Source organism: Vipera ursinii (genome assembly GCF_947247035.1).
Source record: "Vipera ursinii genome assembly, chromosome: 5".
NCBI classification, from domain to species: Eukaryota; Metazoa; Chordata; class Lepidosauria; order Squamata; family Viperidae; genus Vipera; species Vipera ursinii.
Window position 1 is genome coordinate 84,947,801 of NC_139518.1, and position 18,693 is coordinate 84,966,493.

An 18,693-nucleotide genomic window follows, 5' to 3' on the forward strand; every position below is an offset into this window, starting at 1 on the left:
ATCCTGGGAGGTCCAGTGCAGAGATATGGTGACCTGTCTTGGGCCTTCCAAGGCCTTTTCCACCCCCTGAGATACCTCATGTTCTGCTTCCTGCCCCTTGGGGTCCTACATGCTCCTCCCCACCTCCATCACCATTTATCTTTTACTGTAGACCAGGGATCTATGCTGGCTGAGGAATTCTGGGAGTTGAAGTCCACAAATCTTAAAGCTGTCAAGTTTGGAGATCCCTGCTGTAGACCATCTTCTCGAAACCCGATTTCTCAGTGTCCCTGGACTCCATGCTTGCAGCCCAGAAGCCATTTTCAGAGTGGCCCTAATGAATTGTGAGACCTTCAAAATGGAGCTTCCTTGCAGAAAGGAAGGAAGAATGCAGCCTGGGGAAAAGGAGCTTGTTCTTCTGCCTCCCACCAGCTCCAAAGTGCGCTCTGCCACACAGCTGTCTGTTTTGCCAGCAAGAAACAATGGGGAAGGAAACGCTGGGCACAATTACCTTTCCTGGTTCTGCTGCTGCCCTTCCTCTTGCCAAGGTGCCCTTGCCTTTCTGGGGCAAAAAAGGGCCAGGTTTCCTGGCCTTTTGGAGCTTTCTGCCCAGATCAACTGGCCATCAGGAGGTGTTTTTTTTAAAAAAATCCCATTTATATCCCGCCCTTCTCCGAAGACTCAGGGCGGCTTACAAGCTTAGCAGTAGCCTTCATTCTATGTATATGCCTGCTTATTAGGGCTTTCACACACACCTCCAAGCGGCATTATTACAAAGTCAGCTTAATTGCCCCCAACAATCTGGGTCCTCATTTGACCTACCTCGGAAGGATGGAAGGCTGAGTCAACCTTGAGCCTGGTGGGATGCGAACCTGCACTAATTGCAGGCAGCTGGTGTTACTTAAGGAGGCATTAGCCCACTGCTCTCTCAGGTCTTGCTAGGCATTGGGAAGCCCTGCATAGAAAGGCCGCAGCTTCAGGATGAGCTTCCCAAAACCTTTCCTTTGCTCTAACCCCCTGGTTTTCCACCAATTAGGTGCAAAAACTAGATCTCCCTGCTCTGCCCTCCAATTTTTATCCCTTTCAAAATCTTACCTTGACTCCAGCTTGAAGAATAAAAGGGAAGGAAGTGTTGAAAGAAAAATCTTCATCAGGGTCCAGTTCAAGCCAGGAATAAAAAACACAGTGATTGCTTCAGAAAGAAAGTTGTAGTTTATCGAAGAGGAGAGCCAGACAGGAAGATGGCTCTGGGGAAAAAAAACCTGACCACATGTAGTAGGGATTGGTGGGTTTTTATGCCTTCTTGGGCTTTTGTTTGGAGTTGTTCCTGTGGCATGAACTTTGACCTGAGTTGGTGGGCCTTTCTGGTATTCTGATGGTGGTGGGTTAATCCTGTTATGTCTCAAAGGTCATATCCTGCTTCACTGGTGGTGTGGCTGATGACAGATTTTTTGGTGTGAGGGATTGTTGATTCTAGGGATCTTTCTTTTTAATCCCAGCTTCCTGACTCCAATCTTTCTGACAAGATTATTACATCTGTATTTCTGCAGACCTGGTTTCTGTTTGGGGCAGAGAGACTTGTGTGTGTGTGGGGGGTGGTTTTTGCCTTTAAGATCCTTTGGGGAAATATATTCTGGCTTTTTAATATTTCCCAAAATATTTCTTTCTCTGGATTCTTCCCACAGAAGAAAGCAAAAAAAATATCTTTCTTTTTAACTTGAGTTGAAGAAAATAAAATCAGCTCAAAAAGTTTACTTTTAGGATCCAACTAGGACTCCTCTATTTGCTGTTTGACTTTAGACATGAATCCTAATGGTCCCAAAGGCAGTCAGGCAAAGAGCAAAAAAATCTTTCTTCTGCCCCATTTGCTGCTTGTGTAGTGCTCCAGCTCAGCAGTCCCCAACTTTTCCAGCTTGGCGGCCCAGCGTGGGGGGAAGGTATGTGAGCATGTGTGCGCACAGCTCCATTTGTGCAAGTGGTTCACATGTGAATGGAGCTTTGCATGGGAGTGCAAGTGCCTGCCACTTGTGCGAGTGGACCTTCATGACCAATGCACTCTGCACATGGCCAGAATCACCATGAAAACACCTAACCAGCTTTGGGGAAAAAGCACTCTGCATATGAGCGGAAACACCATGAAATCATCCACCCAGCTTTGGAGAAAAGCACTCTGCACATGATCAGAAACGCCACAAAATCATAGTGCTTCTGGTCACATGCTGAGTGCTTTCTCCCCAAAGCCAGGTGGATAATTTCATGGAGTTTCTGGTCATGTGCGGAGTGCATTTGGACAGAGAGTCAAGCAGTGCTCCCCTCAAAGCTGACACAAATGCTATGAAGAGTAAACCATTGTTTCTTGTCCTTCCATCTGGTGCTCTGTTAAACAACCTGGCCCCCTCTGCCTTGTGGCAGCCCCTCAGGCGAGCCTTTGTACAAATTCATATTGTGACCAATTGCACCCACTGCTGAACCAGAAGGCCTTGCTCAGGGTCACTTATGCCTTAGTCATCTTCAAATTGGATTGCTGCAATGCGATCTATATTGGGCTGCCCTTGAACAGCATCTGGAAGCTGCAACTGGTGTGCAATACAGTGACATGCACAGTTCTGGATGCTGTGCAGTTCACCCAAGATGCATGGCTCTTTAGTGAGCTGCATTGGTTCCCAGTTGTTTTCTAGGCACAGTGGAAGGTGCTGATTATCGTATTTAAAGCAGAGGGTCAAGTCATTTTTGGGATTACCTTTCCCAGAGGGTAGGGCTATATCCCATAGATCAGATAAAGTGAGTGTGTTCCAGTTCCAGTGGTGGGATTCAGCCAGTTTGCACCACTTTGGCAGAACCGGTAGCTAATTTTTTGTTGCCCAGGCCCAAAATGAACTTCCAGAAGTGGCATCCACAGAGAGAACTGGTTGTTTGCATATTTGAATCCCACCACTGTCCAGTTCCCCTCTGTTAACAGTTGTCACTTGATCGGGGGGACAACACATCTCTGTAGCTGCCCCAGCCCTTTGGAATAGATTCCCACCTGTGATTTGAGGGATACCTAATTTTTAAGCCTTCTGGAAGACCATGGATTTTCCACCAAGCATTGGGCTTGGATAAAATTGAATTAGGAGGCTTTATTTTTATTTCTGTTTTATCCATTGAACCTACAGCCATCTAGGATCACTATGTGAGTTGGGTAGCCACAAAGTTATCTGAATGAATGAAGGAGTTAATTAAGATGGGGTCTTAATTAATTAATGGCACATGTATTTAGGTAAATTCTTAGTAAATCCCCATTAGATCAAGAGGCACAGAAGGAAAATATGAGTGGTATTTGGAAAATTCCTTTGTAAACACAACTCCCTTCCTTCTTTTGAGGTGAAGTATCCATAGTGGAATATGTGTATGTGAACAAGTGTGTGCACATGTTTTCAGGTTTTTATCTTTGAGTCTTACTGGGTTAAGACTGGTATAGTTGGTATAAAAAAAAGGCAATGCTCCTTCCAGGTTATATGGAGTGGGCATTTTGATGTCTTGGGAAATTTAAGGTTTATCAATTTATCTATTATAGGCAAATGCCTCTTTTCCAATATGCTATTGTGCATCATGGCAAGAATGCTGCTTTTTCTCTGGCCACTGTTCTCCATGACCATTTATAACAGCTCATGTTGCCTAAATCTAACATAATAACAGAATGGGAAGGGACCTTGGAGGTCTTCTAGTTCAACCCCCTGCTCAAGCAGGAGACCCTATATCAGGGGACTTCAAATTTGGCCCTTTTATGACTTGTGGACTTCAACTCCCAGAATTCCTCAGCCAGGCAGGATGGCTGAGGAATTCTGGGAGTTGAAGTCCACAAGTCATAAAAGGGCCAATTTTGAAGAGCCCTGCCCTATATCATTCTAGACAAGTGGTTGTCCAGTCTCTTCTTAAAATCCTTCAGTTATGGAGCCCCTATAACGTCTGAAGGCAAGCCACTGGTTAATTGTTCTCACTGTTAGGAAAGTTCTCCTTAGTTCTAGGTTGCTTCCCTCCCCGGTTAGTTTCCATCCATTGCTTCTTGTCTTGCCTTCTGGTGCTTTGGAAAATATGTAGGTTAACCCCATCTTCTTTGTGGCAGCCTTTCAAATATTGGAACACCATTACCATGTCACTCCAGTCCTTCTTTTCACTAGACTAGCCATACCCAATTCCTACAACTGTTCTTCACATGTTTTAGCCTTCAGCCCCTAATCATCTTTATTGCTTTTCTCTGCACTTTTTCCAAAGTCTCAACGTCTTTCTTATAATGGGTTGACCAAAATTGGGTGCAGTATTCCAGGTGTGGTCTTACTAAGGTTTTATAAAGCAGTACAACTTTGCAACTTCGTTTCTGTTCTTAAACTCCCCTTGCATTTTCATTTTATTTTTTAATTAACAGAAAGATAAGGGCATTATAGTTATTTTGACCTTGATCCTAAATCATTGGTTAAGGTGATGATGGTGGGAACAGAACAGTGGTTACAGCAAAACCCAAGAAAGTTTTCCTTGTTTTATTATTCTGTGACTGGGAACCCTGTGTGATATTCTTAAATACAGCCAGGGCTTTTTTTCTCATAGAACGGTGTTCCGGCACCTTTTTTTGTGCAAAAAATAAAGCTCCCTCTATTGGTTTTCAAAAGCCTATTGCAAGGTTAGGCAATCTTGGCTCTTTTTTATGACTCGTGGACTTCAACTCCCAGAAATCCTGAGCCAGCCACGCTGAGGGGAAAGAGAATTCTGGGAGTTGAAGTCCTTGAGTCATAAAAGAGCCAAGGTTGCCTACCCTGCACTAGAGGAGGACATTTACATTATTTACAAGGTTACTTCTTTAGGGACTAAACTTTTAGAATCTAAAACAGCTAATTCAAAAAAGCCAAGAGGAAAGAACCTCACATTTTTCATCTGCTTCTGTCTTTTGGAAGGTAAAATTAGATAACAAAACAATCTATTTCCTATGTTAACATCTCTGCAATGAAATCAATAAAGGTAACAGGAAAGAAATGAGAAACATTTTTCTCAATGTAATATGTCTAATTTAGCTGATGCTAGAAAAAAATAGTATCTTTTGTACATACTCTGTTACAACTAAAAAGGTAAAGGTTCCCCCGCACATGTGTGCTAGTCGTTTCCGACTCTAGGGGCCGGTGCTCATCTCCGTTTCAAAGCCGAAGAGCCAGCGCTTGTCCGAGGACGTCTCCGTGGTCATGTGGCCGGCATGACTAGACGCCAAAGGCGCACGGAACGCTGTTACCTTCCCACTGTAGTGGTCCCTATTTTTCTACTTGCATTTTTACGTGCTTTCGAACTGCTAGGTTGGCAGAAGCTGGGACGAGTAACAGGCGCTCACTCTGTTACGCGGCACTCGGGATTCGACCCGCCAAACTGCCGACCTTCTGATCGACAAGCTCAGCGTCTTAACCCACTGAGCCACCGCGTCCCTCTGTTACAACTAAACCACTTTAAATTAAACAATTCTTAAGAATGAAATATTCTTAATTTGGACTTTACTTTTACTGTTTGGACTGTTGTGTGTTTTGAAAAAATAGATTATTTAGAATCTAGTTATGTTTCACTTCAGTCTTTAAATAATTAACCTAGTTTATACATAACAATATATGATGTTTTCCATGGTGAGCTTAACATCAATAACAACATTTATTAAAAAGGCTAAAATAATTTCTGGTGGTATTATCTGTACATTAAAATTTTGTTTAGTCACAATCTTTCACTTTTCATATTTTGGACAAGCAGTGGTCATGTATCCTAGCAAAAGATGTTACATATGTGCTTAAGCGTAGTCAGTAGCATATGCCTTTTTAAAAATATCAAACATGCAAAGAAACAAAAATAAGTCCAAAATATCTGTATTACATGCAGAAATGCCAACTTTGCAACCAATATTTCTCATCCATAACTATGGCACCCTAAGGATGCCTGCATACATGCAAATGCTTTTCTGGGATCAGTAACACAGCAGGGATTGCTTTTTCCTTCCAGTAACAGATTGGGAAATATGAAACGTGGCCTTGAGAATACCAATGTTTGTTACAAATTTTTCTGGATGTGGTTGGAAAGAGGCCTAGAAATGCCAGCACAAATACATCACACTTGCTGAACGTGCACACACAACTAATTACAATCTTCAATTATATGTGATATATCTAAAATGAGATGGGCTGTCTCAACTTCAACTTGCAAACTGTTCCATTTTGCGGCACAACAACCACGGACAAGCTGATCAGCAGAGCTTAGAGAGGACTCATTAACACAATTTTTGGGAACAGAAGGACAGTTTAACATCTTCCAGTTGATGTTATGTTATGTAACATCTTCTGGGAGTTGAAGTCCACAAGTCATAGAAGAGCCAAGGTTGCCTACGCCTGGCCTATTGGCTTTCGAAAGCCAATAGGAATTGCTGCTGAGCGTGCCAAAAGACCTGGCCGGCAATCATTACACAGGCAAGTTGTCTGCAGCGAAGGCAGGGATGTTTGCACCCCTCCCTGCTGCCCAACTACACCATCTCAACTAGGTAAGTAAGATATTATTTGCAAATAGGATGGCAATAAACAATTTAGGCTGCATTTACATCAGGGCTTTTCAACCTTTTCAGAAATTGTACCACTTTTAGGACATGACAATATTCAAGCACCACCAGTGCTTAACAAGGTGTCAAAAACTTGATGACTAAAAAAAAGGGGGGGTATTTTGGGTTTCATTGGTTAGATTCATTTATTGTTATAGAAATGTCTAGTTTATAATATTATAGAAAAGCAAAAACTTGAGATTCAATGTTAATGCTTCCTTCTACTCCTGTAACAGAGGAAGTCAGAAGTCAATGCCTTTTCTTTTTCTCTTCTCCCCCTCACTTTTCCCTTTTTCTCTCACCCTTTGCTTGCAAAAGCCCCCCCCACTCACTCATATTTTGCTCACAAAAGCCTCCAGTCTCTCTCACTCATTCCTCCATCTCTTTCAAAGGCGCCTCGTTCAGTTTCTCCCCCCACTCACTCCATCTCTTTCAAAGGCCTCTTGCTCGCTTGCTCACTTACTGCCCCATCACTTCCAAACACCATTTGCTCATTCACTCACTCACTTACTGCCCCGTCGCTTCCAAGCACCATTTGCTTGTTCACACACTCACTTACTGCCCCGACGCTTCCAAACGCCACTTGCTTGCTCACTCACTTACTGTATTTGGAAGCGATGGGGCAGTAAATGAACGAGTGCCAGTGCTGGAGGCCATCAGCTGTTTGGCGCTGGAGACCACTGCCACGAGGAACACAGCTCTGGGTCGGGGTTTGGAGCAGCTTTGGGTGGGGCCTCAGCATGGGCTGCGGCATGGCAACTGCAGGGAGGGGAATCCCCACGGCGGCTGTGGGGAGGGGAATCCCCATGGCATGTGGCTCTGAGCTGCAGGGGCAGAGGTGCAAAGGACGGCCAGTGACGCTGTAGCCTTGGTGGAGCAGTGGGCTAATGCCTCCTTAAGTAACACCAGCTGCCTGCAATTAGTGCAGGTTCGCATCCCACCAGGCTCAAGGTTGACTCAGCCTTCCATCCTTCCGAGGTAGGTAAAATGAGGACCCAGATTGTTGGGGGCAATTAAGCTGACTTTGTAATAATGCCGCTTGGGGGGGTGGGTGAAAGCCCTAATAAGCAGGCATATACATAGAATGAAGGCTATTGCTAAGCTTGTAAGCCGCCCTGAGTCTTCGGAGAACGGCGGGATATAAATGGAATTTTTTTTTAAAAAAGACACCTGCATCGCTCCCAGTGACAGCACCTCTGAGTTCCGGCACCTTTTTTTTTTTTTAAGAAAAAAAGCACTGTGAAGTATTGCATACGTATCTATGCAATGTATGTGTGCTCTCACTTACTTGTTAATGGTGAAATTTATACCAGGAAAATCCTGGCAAATACACAGAATAATCCAGTATCATCTCAGGATTTGTGTATGTATCATATATTATACAATTTACATTTGGAGTCATAAATGATTATTTTATTTCATTCAGTTATGGCTGATTTGGGGGACTACCTGGATAGGTCCCTGCAGTGTTTTTGGCAAGTTTTTTCAGAAGTGGTTTGCCATTGCCTCCATCCTTGAGCTGAGGAGAAGTGACTGGCCCACCCAGCTGACTTTGTGCTTAAGGCAGGACTGGAACTCACAGTCTCCCAGTTTCTAGCCTGATGCCTTTACTGATAGACCAAACTGAATTATAGATGTGAATTAATTCATCATATTTTTTGGAAGTTTTTGATCTTGTTGTGGTACAGGTTATATTAGTCATTTCTCCTCTATGCCACTTGTTTAGCTTATTTGCGTTTCCATAATATGTAATTCTGAAACATTTCTGGGCTACTTCATCACAGAAACAAACACTACTGCAATTTGGGGACTGCTTCCTCCAAATAGAAATTGCTCTAGTGAACAGTAAATAGCTATTTATGTAATTCTAATTCTTGTTAATAGAAAGAGAGACAGTTCCTTCTAAGGCAAATTTGAGAGTGTTTCTTGACCCTTTAATTTATAGATTTTGGTTCATTTACAATTTTATACAGTTCTATCTTTCTGTATTTTCATACACTACTTATGTGTTATTAGGTATTTGCAGATTAGAGAGCTATACAGCCTACTGTTCCTTCCAATAGTCTACAACAGCATTATTTCTGTTTTAAGGCAGAATTTTCCACTAGTGACTTACAGCATTGAGAATTGTCTGCCCAATGTTGTGCATGGACAAGGACATCTTGCTAGGCTGTATTAACAGAGGGATAGAATCAAGATCACGTGAAGTACTAATACCACTTTACAATGCCTTGGTAATGCCACACTTGGAGTACTACATCCAGTTTTGGTCACCACGATGTAAAAAAGATGTTGAGATTTTGGAAAGATTACAGAGAAGAGCAACAAAGATGATTAGGGGACTGGAGGCTAAAACATATAAGGAATGGTTGCTGGAATTGGGAATGTCTAGTCTAATGAAGAGAAGGACAAGGGGGGACGTGATAGCAGCGTTCCAATATCTCAGGCATTGCCACAAAGAAGAGGGGGGGTCAAGCTATTCTCCAAAGCACCTGAAAGCAGGACAAGAAGCAACAGATGGAAACTAATCAAGGAGAGAAGCAGCCTAGAACTAAGGAGAAATTTCCTGACAGTTAGAACAATTAATCAGTGGAACAGCCTGCCTCCAGAAGCTGTGAATGCTCCAACACTGGAAGTTTTTATGAAAAGACTGGACAGCCATTTGTCTGAAATGGTATAGGGTTTCCTGCCAGAGCAGCGGGTTGAACTAGATGACCTCCAAAATCCCTTCCAACCATATTGTTAGTTATTGTTATTGTTATTTTCTGTCCTCTAAGTTGTAAATGGGGAAAGTGTTTATACAGTATCTTCCTTGGGTATTCTTTGCACATTTTGGACTTTGTATCATGATTCTTAGGAACTTATTTGTTGATTGAAACATTTGAATCATCTTTGAAAGATATTAAATGGCAAATTCACGTAATGATTGAAATAATTTTCTGACCCCACCTCTCGCTTCAAAAATGTGATGATGGTGGGAGAAATACAGAATGCTCTGTGATAAATTGTTTCTCTGTCTTTCTGAAACCAATAAATCCATGTTTAATGTTCGGAAGCATTTCAAAAATCATTCAAAATTCTCAGTGTCAACATTGGGACAAAAATTTTTTTATGTGTCAGTTAAAGTTGAGCAGTTGAGAGTAACTAATTATAATTACTGTTGTTTCTGTGGAAAGAAGATTGCCATTTTTGCAATGTCTGTACTATTTGTACAGAAAACCTCAGTGAAACAAATAATTATTTAAATGAATATCTCTAGACTAGAAGTGTCTTTTGTTATTTTGGCTTTCTTAATGATTTTGACTCGTCATTTAATGTGTATGTTTCTTTAATGTAGAAAAGAAAGAAAAATGAGGTCCCATTTCTCAAAACATGCATTTATCTTTCATGGTGTTTTAGAAATCTTTAAGCAAAGCTAGTTGTCTCATTAGGGACTCATTTTGGCTGCCAGGAGCAAGTGGTAAAGGGATAAAGCAGAAGCCAGCCTGCAAATGCAAAACATTAGCACAGGGCTGTCTAGACACCATTTTTTATTTTCTAGTTTCATTTTCATATTTCTTATTTTTACTGTACTAAAGAACAAAAATTAAGAATGTATGATAGATTTTGGAGACTCTTACTAATATTATTGGATAGCTCCAGTGTCAGAAGAGTAAAAAATTCTATCAGAGAGTGATGAATCGTGGTTCATTTTTGATGCATGATAAACAAAGAAAACCTGAAACATATATTCTACTATTTAACCTTTTAATTACAAAGAAACTTATAAAAACACAGAAAAGACTCATGGCTACATGTCTATCTTCTCAGAGAGCACAAAGAAGAGGAAAGAGAAAGTAATTTTTGCTTTAGGCATGCGCACACAGTAGTAAACTGGCTGAACATGAGACACTCACCATGGTTACAATGATAAGATAACAAGACTGCTTACAAAGTACACACTATAACTTGCTTTACTGAAAAAACAGAAAAAACGCAGTGACATCCACTTCTTTTGTCAGTAAAGCAAAACTCAGATAAGACACATTTTCTTGCACAGATACTCGTGCTGGGCTGTAGGAAGTGGCTTGTTCAGCATACCAGCAATCTGATCATGTGTAGGCACATACTGTAATTTAACAAAACCTTGTTTAACTACTTGTCTTATATTTTGATAACGGATGTCAATGTGTCTAGACCTAGAACCTGTAAAATGATTCTCAGATATGTAAACTACAGATACGTTGTCTTCCATCACAGTGATCGGTCGAATCGGCTGTGTCCAGATATCTGTGACTAAAGCATCAAACCACGTTAGAGAATTACATGCATCTGAAACACAAGCATATTCAGCTTCAGTAGATGAACAAGAAACAAAATTCTGTTTACACACATGCCAGTAAACAGGACATCCATTTAAGAATAGCATATAACCTGAAGTACTCTTACGTGATTTCTTATCACTCGCCCAGAACTCCTTGACATCCAGAACTCCTACTCAAAATAAATTAACTTATTAATTCATAAATGACTGACCAACCTCACTCAATGTGTAGTCCTCAATGTAATTACATCTACATGGAGGTTAGTATGTAGTGGGGTATCCAAAAATACTGCTTTAAGCCTAGTACTCTTCAACATCTTCATAACTGATCTAGAGGAGGGGATAGAAGAGGAACTCATCAAATTTGCAGATGACAGAAAGCTGGGCTGAATAGCCAACACTTTAGAAGATAGGATCTAGATCCAGAAGGATTTTGATAGACTTGAACAGCAGGCCCTATCCAATAAAATGCAATTCAGTGATGAAAAAGTATGATTTTACACTTAGACAAGAAAAACCAAATGCTCAGTTATAAAATAGGTGCTACCTGGCTTAACAACAGTAACTGTGAAGAGGATCTAGGAGTCCTATGGATAATCACTTAAATATGAGTCAGCAGTGTGCTGTGGCTATCAAAAAAGCCAATCTAAGCTGCATTAACAGGGAAATAGTATCAAGATTATGTGAAATGTTAGTACAGCTATATACCACTTTGGTAAGAGCCCATTTGGAATACTACATCCTGTTTTGGTCATCATGATACAAAATACTGCATATGTTAAAATTCCAGAAAGAATTCAAAGAAGAGCAGCAAAGATGATTAGGGGGCTGGAGGCTAAAATATATGGTGAACGGTTGCAGGAGCTAGGCATGTCTAGTCTAATGAAGAGAATGACTAGTGGTGATATGATAGCAGTCTTCCAATGTTTGAGGGATTATCACAGAGAAGAGGGGGTCAACCTATTCTCCAAAGCACCTGAGAGCAGAACAAGAAGTATCAGACTTATCAAAGAGAGGTCCAGAACTGAGAAAAATTTCCTGACAACAATTAACCAGTAGAATAACTTGTCTTAGAATATCCTAGAGCAGGGTTCTCCAAACTTGGCAATTTGAAGACTTGTGGACTTCAACTCCTGGCTGGCTGAGGAATTCTGGGAGTTGAAGTCCACAAGTCTTCAAGTTGCCAAGTTTGGAGACCCCTGTCCTAGAGGCAAACCTTAGGACCAGTGAAGAAAACCTTTGTTTTTTTATTATCCTGAAGTGTTAGTAATTGCCAATGTTGTTGCTAAGGAAAAGGAATGATGTCAGTCAGGAAGAGAAAACAGTACAGCTAGTCCTCAACTTATCGACTTTTCATGCATCAACCATTCAAAATCATGACTGTGCTGGGCCGTGAGACTTACAATCTGTGCCCAAAGGTACAGCCACGGTAGTACACTGAAGGTCACAGGAATAAAATTCAGGTGCTTGACAACTACCACCATTGCTTATCACAATAATTCCAGGCTCAATTCCGGTTGTATGTTGAGGACTATTGGCTGTAAAAGAGCATGGCGCTATAGATCCAGCTGTTTTTGAAGAGGGTATGTGGAAATTGAATTGAATTGAATTAATTGAATATTAATTGCTAAAGTATGGAAGAAATTGGCGCCTCAGAAGTGAGTGCAGCATTGGGTTGCAGGTAAAATGCATAGAGCACATAGGAATATTTGTCAGTTGATTTACAGCATTTGTGATGGTTTTGACTTGCTTGAAAAGCCAATATTAATGCCCATAGCATCAGAAACCATAGGCTAGTTGTGATTTTATAAAGAATGTGGATTTGAAAGACATTGTGTTAATCCTTGTAAAATTCCAGGACTCATTACATTTTTGAAATGGTAATTCTTACTGAATATCTGAGGAAAATTAAGTTTTAAGGCCAGCAAATGAAGATTTCAGACCTCAGTGAACAGTCTGAATGAACAAGAGTGGTTAGCCACAGGATTTGACAGCTTATGTCATTGTTCTTTTTCAGTTGTTTTTCTTTTTCACAACAAGTGATTTTTTCCTTTGACTGTACTGTTCTCTTTATTCAGCACCATTTCTCTTCATCTTTTTTGTGTGTGTCTATGCCTGCCTGCCTTAGAGGAAGCATATGATTACACTGATCCTTTAATGCTGCTTTCCCTAAATTGATGCCCTCCAGAACCCATAATTTTCACCGAACATGTCCTTTGGAAAGTTAAAATCTTACATATTTGAAGAGCACCTGATTGAGGAAAGCTGGTTTAAAGTATTCTCCATGCAGTCATTCCTTTAGAAACTCAGATAAGGCGAGGTGCCATTGCTTCCATATTCCTTTCATTACTGGTATTTTCACACTATTAAGTGCTAATGTGCTCAAGCTGACTTCATATGCTGACACATCTTGGAAATTTACTAGACCGTGTAATCGGGTGCAGAAGTGTAAACCATAAAAGGGCTAGATAAAATTTAATTTCATTAAATAGTAAAGGATGAATTTCCTCTATAAATTCAAATCATTAAGATCAAACAGTTTTAAATATAATTATTTTGGTTAAGTTAAACTGCGGCCAATACCTTTTTGTTCAGTCTAGCATCTAAGCAAGGCTTTGCTGGTGATCCTTTCAGGGCTGCCTTCCACTGCTCGACTGTCCCAGCATCACTGAAACACTTTGTGTTGGTCCTTATTTACTGTAGATCTGTTGTCCAGTTTGCTGTTCCTCTTAAACTATTTTCAACAAAACCACTTCATAGAGATGTACTATTTTACTTGGGCTATCCTGCAGTACTGAGTTTGTGTATGTGTGGTGTTTATGTGTGGTGTGTGTGTGTGTGTGTCTGTGCATGTTCTGCTGTTTTACAGACATTCCAAACAATGTAAAAGTTCAGCAACACAATCTCTGCTTATGATTATATTTAAGCTGCTCCATTTATAATACTTAAACCTTATTTTGTGTTCTCATTCTTCAGGTCTTTTATTCATATTCATTATTTCATCATATTGAAGTCCTCATTGTAATCTAGATTCTGTGAAAGCCTAGATTTATCCTTCTCTTCTCTTCTCTTCTCTTCTCTTCTCTTCTCTTCTCTTCTCTTCTCTTCTCTTCTCTTCTCTTCTCTTCTCTTCTCTTCTCTTCTCTTCTCTTCTCTTCTCTTCTCCTCTCTTCTCCTCTCCTCTCCTCTCCTCTCCTCTCCTCTCCTCTCCTCTCCTCTCCTCTCCTCTCCTCCCTCTGTCTCTCTCTCTGTGTCTCTCTGTCTCTCTCTGTCTCCATAAAAGATTGCAATGTAGTCTTCATATCTGTGATTAAAATAATAAAAGCGAAGTTCCAAGTGCTTAACTAGTCAAAAATTGTGAGGGTCAAAAAGTATTTCATTACTTCTTGAGATCCAAGTTACATGAGCATCCATCTCAACATGTATTGTTTGTGTGGAAAATGTTCACTATGCGATAAATGCATGGGAAAAAGATGGAGAAATAAATAAATGTGACAATATTGTAAATTTAGTTCCATGGCTGCATAATGCTTGTACATGGAACATTGTGCATGACATGAAAGCTAGCTACAAATTAATATGCTTTATACATTACTTATGTTACCCTCTGCCTCTTTTAATGTAGAGAATAGCTCACAGGGTCAAATAAACCTTTTTTGCGGGGTGGGGTAAGGATGATTTAATCAGACACTTTTAAAATCAGAAACATAATCAGGTTGTTCAAACTATTCTAAAATGTAATTAATATTCTAGCTTTAAAAGAGTTCAGAGGTGGTATGAAATGTGTTAAATATCCATTTTTATTTGTGTTCCAAATGAGCTTTAATTCTTTCTTCCAGGCTGACAAGAAGGAAAGAGGGAATGCCTTGAACACAGCAATAGATAATATGTGCAAGAAAACAAGAGATCTCCACAGACAGGTAATCTCCCCAGGGACAAAGCATGTTAGTTTTATGCAATTAGGAAGAATTAATTCCATGGATGAGGATATTAAACAATTACTTACAGTATTGGAAAAGAAAGAGTTGTGATATTTAAGCAAAAATGCTACAGATTTAGATATCATTTCTGCAGATTGACTCCATCAGGTGGACTAAGAACAAAGGGCAATCCCCAAATATTAATTATTAACTTGGGTTTTTCATTCTATGAAATTGGAAAATAGGTTACTACAACATGCTGCACAACAATACTTCTTCTGAAAGAATGAAAAATATTTGTTATAATTTTTAAATGCTTATAATTCATTTTATATTAGAACCCTTAAAGTTCTTGAACAATTAGTTTTCTTTAGTCAGTTGAAGTAGATTTGAAATATTAGATGTGGTTCTACCTCTAATATGATATGATATATTAGCATTCCATAGTAGGCATCCCTACAGCAAGATCCTATATATGAGAGGCATCCTTAGCTGCAGCACCCTTAGAAAGCCAAATACTTGGCTTTTGCCACATGCAGGAAATTAAAATCACATTCTGACTCATGGAATATCCTTTGAGAGTATCTTTTCCCTTTAACATCATTTTGAAAGCATTTTGTTGTTTCCTTTTAGTCTATTAGCATTTTCATATCTGCTGCTAAGAAGCAGGAAATAAATATTTCACAGTGAATAATTTAATCCAATTGCATTGGCAATAGCTTTATTTAAAGGCTGTTTTTCCTGATGCAACCACTCCATGCACCTTTTTTCATAGGTTGGATGTTGTAAATTATTACCTTGTCACTCACCAAACATCTAGCCTTTCAACCTAGCAGCATCAAAACATACCACGAGATTATTTAGGTGACTCCGAGCAGTGTATTAACTTGCTGGGTTAACTTTCCAGCGGCTTTGATACAAAACAATGTCCAAATACCAAGACCTTTCTGTTGGGTTGATTTTCATTCTCAAGAACTAAGTAAACAGGGAATTGTTTGAGTTTGCTGGGATATGGTTTTGGGCTCCATATACGATGGAGAAACTCAACTATTATATTCTGCCAAAATTGCTGAATAATTCTGCCCTATCTCTAATAAACGTTGTTCCCAGTTATGAGTGTCCATGAGAGGTCATAGTGAGTGGAATGGGGAACATACTTGTATGCAGTGGTGGGATTCAGATATGTGAACAAGTGGGTCTCTGTGTGGATGCTGTTTCTGGAAGCCCATTCTGGGCCTGGGCAACAAAAAATCAGCTACCGGTTCTGCTAAAGTGGTGCGAACTGGCTGAATGCCACCACTGCTTGTATGTGCATAAGCAGTCTGATTACTGCCACCATCATTTTATTTACAGATAAATTTCTTTGGCATCTTTATTTCATAGGAAGCAAATGGGACTTTTTCCTTGTCCTTCTGTAGGTGACAAAGGGGACAGGATGGGTGGCAAACTAAATTCCATTTTCAGAATTATAGATTTCAAAGGAGACTTAAAGGCTGTATTGTGTAGATGAAGATTTGGCAAGCCCATTGAGAGTAGAAGACAAAAAAGAAAGAGGAAATGTCATTTTTTTAGGACTTCACTTAGTTATCTCCTCTGGCATAAAACACACATACTGACATAAGCACAATACAAATAAAACAAATTAGTACTAATGATACAAAAAGACAAAAAATGTGTCTGTCCCTGATTTTCATCATCTCCGCATCTCTATAGATGGCTGTTCTCTTATTGTTTCCCTGCTTTTCTTCTCTTGATTAAGGTGAATTTTTTACCTGATAAGAGTCATAGACTGGAGAGATGCTACTTAATCATGATGGGAAGCAAAATGGAGATGATTTTTTTTTCCTTTTAGGAAAGTTTTCCTCCAGAAACATTTTGGGAAGAAAAGACTCACATATGAACAAATATGGACCCTGTTTTCCTTTTACACTAACAAATCTGAATCTGTTAACCAACTTCTAATCCTGGCATGTGAGAGGGAGAAAATCAGGAGTCTGGATATCAGTCTATTTTTTCCCCACCTAATACATTTCTGATTACTTTAAACTGTTATTGACTGCAACAATTGAAAAACAGTTAGGCAGCATATACTAGTAAGACGATCATTTTCAATGAACATTTTGGGAGGGTGAATCAAAAGACCAAGATCCTATGAGGGAGCGAAGGATTTTAGAAATGAACCATTGGCTTAAAAATTGGTGTCATCAACAGTACTTAGAAAAAGGAGACTTACCAAAAATCCCAGAGAACATCCACAACATACTAAATGGGAAAATATCAATGATGGACATTATAGAGGCTATAAAAAGGCAAAAAAGGATAAGACTCTGGGCCCATAATAATATATGTATTAACAGCAGCAAGAATTGTATTTGCCCAATATTGGAAAAATGAAAACTTACCAACTGAAGAAGTACTAATTAAGAAAATTCTAGAGTGCACAGAAATGGATAGATTGACTTTAGAGACTAAAGAGAAAGAAGACTCAGTGTACTTTAGAAAATGGGATAACTTTTACCAATGGCTAGAACAGGGGTCAGCAACATTAAACACTCAAAGAGCCACTTGGACTCGTTTCCCAGAGAAAAAAAACACTGGGAGCCTCAAAACTTGCACATGTGCATGCACGTGAGGAGGGAGGGAAGCTTGATTGAAGAGGTTAATTAAAAAGAAATAGAGGCTGCTGTGCATGAGTTCTCTCTCTCTCTCTCCCTCTCCCCCTCCCTTCTGATCTTCTGCTCACCTGGCAAGCTCACTTCACGCTGTTCTCAGACAAGCTGACACAGCCAAGGCAGGAGCCCCACCCAATGAGCTTGTCAGCTTCTCGGTTAACAGCATGAGGCCACTCTCTTTTTTACACACACACAGACAGACAGACAGAGAGAGAGAGAAGGGAAGCGCAAGTGCCTCTCTCTCTCTCTGTCTCTCTCTTGCTCTCTCTGCAAATGTGGAGGGCGACTGGGAGCCGCAGGAGAAGGCCAAAAGAGCTGCATGCGGCTCCAGAGCTGTGGATTTCCAACCCGTGAGCTAGAAAAACGAGTCAGAGAGAAATGTGATATGTAATTTTGAATATATATTAGTAAGAAAAGGACTGAGTGATTAATTAACATTGTTTATGATAATTAACTGTATCTATTACTGTTAGTTAAATACCTGTACCCAGACAATGTGCCTGTTTGCTAAATATTGAAAATGTTACCTGGGGAAACCCTATCCCCAATCCCAACCCTAACCCAAACCCCAACCCTAATACTGACCCCATTTTACCCCTAACCCTATAAAAACTAATAAAATTTATTTTTAAAAAAGGGGGGGGGGAAACAGACCCAGAAAAGTACAGAACAATCAGCTTAACATCAATATGTGGGAAGATATTGGAAAAAATAATAAACAGATCTGTGAACATCTAGAAACAAATAAAGTTGTAACTAGAAGCCAGTGTGGGTTTGTTAAAAACATATCATGCAAAACCAATCTTATTTCATTCTTTGACAAACTGACTAAATTAGTACACCAGCGAAATGCTGTGTGTTAAATAGTGGGTTCTTGGGTGCAGGAATGACGACACGAGGCTGAGTACAGGAAAACTCATACTTTTATTTCTTGCTGGAAACTGTACTGAAGCAAGGGCTGCAACCAGCTGCAATATATAGTCTAGCCCCTAGGCGGCAGCCAATAGGTTTGAACCACCCATTGCCTCCTGGGGCTAGCCAATTGCAGGACAGGAGACAGTTAGTCTGGGTTGCTGGAGAGCCGTTAGCTGCTCCAGCAACCCACGTGGTGTAACACAAGAGCCCAGTACATAACACTGTGGACATGGTATATTTGGACTTCAGCAAGGCATTCGACAAAGTAAACCCCAACCTTCTTCTTGGTAAACTAGAAAAATGTGGGATAAATAG

General features: G+C 40.2%; 1 protein-coding gene across 1 annotated transcript in view; it reads left to right on the forward strand.

Moving 5' to 3' along the window:
• The window catches only part of CTNNA3 (catenin alpha 3), a gene marked incomplete at its 5' end in the record, with an annotated part of 866,777 nt that overhangs the window by 453,498 nt on the left and 394,586 nt on the right, over positions 1–18,693 (forward strand). Inside the window, one exon of the mRNA XM_083364633.1 lies at positions 14,711–14,791. Coding sequence (XP_083220759.1) covers positions 14,711–14,791 — 81 coding nt within the window. The remainder of the gene's footprint in view (positions 1–14,710; positions 14,792–18,693) is intronic.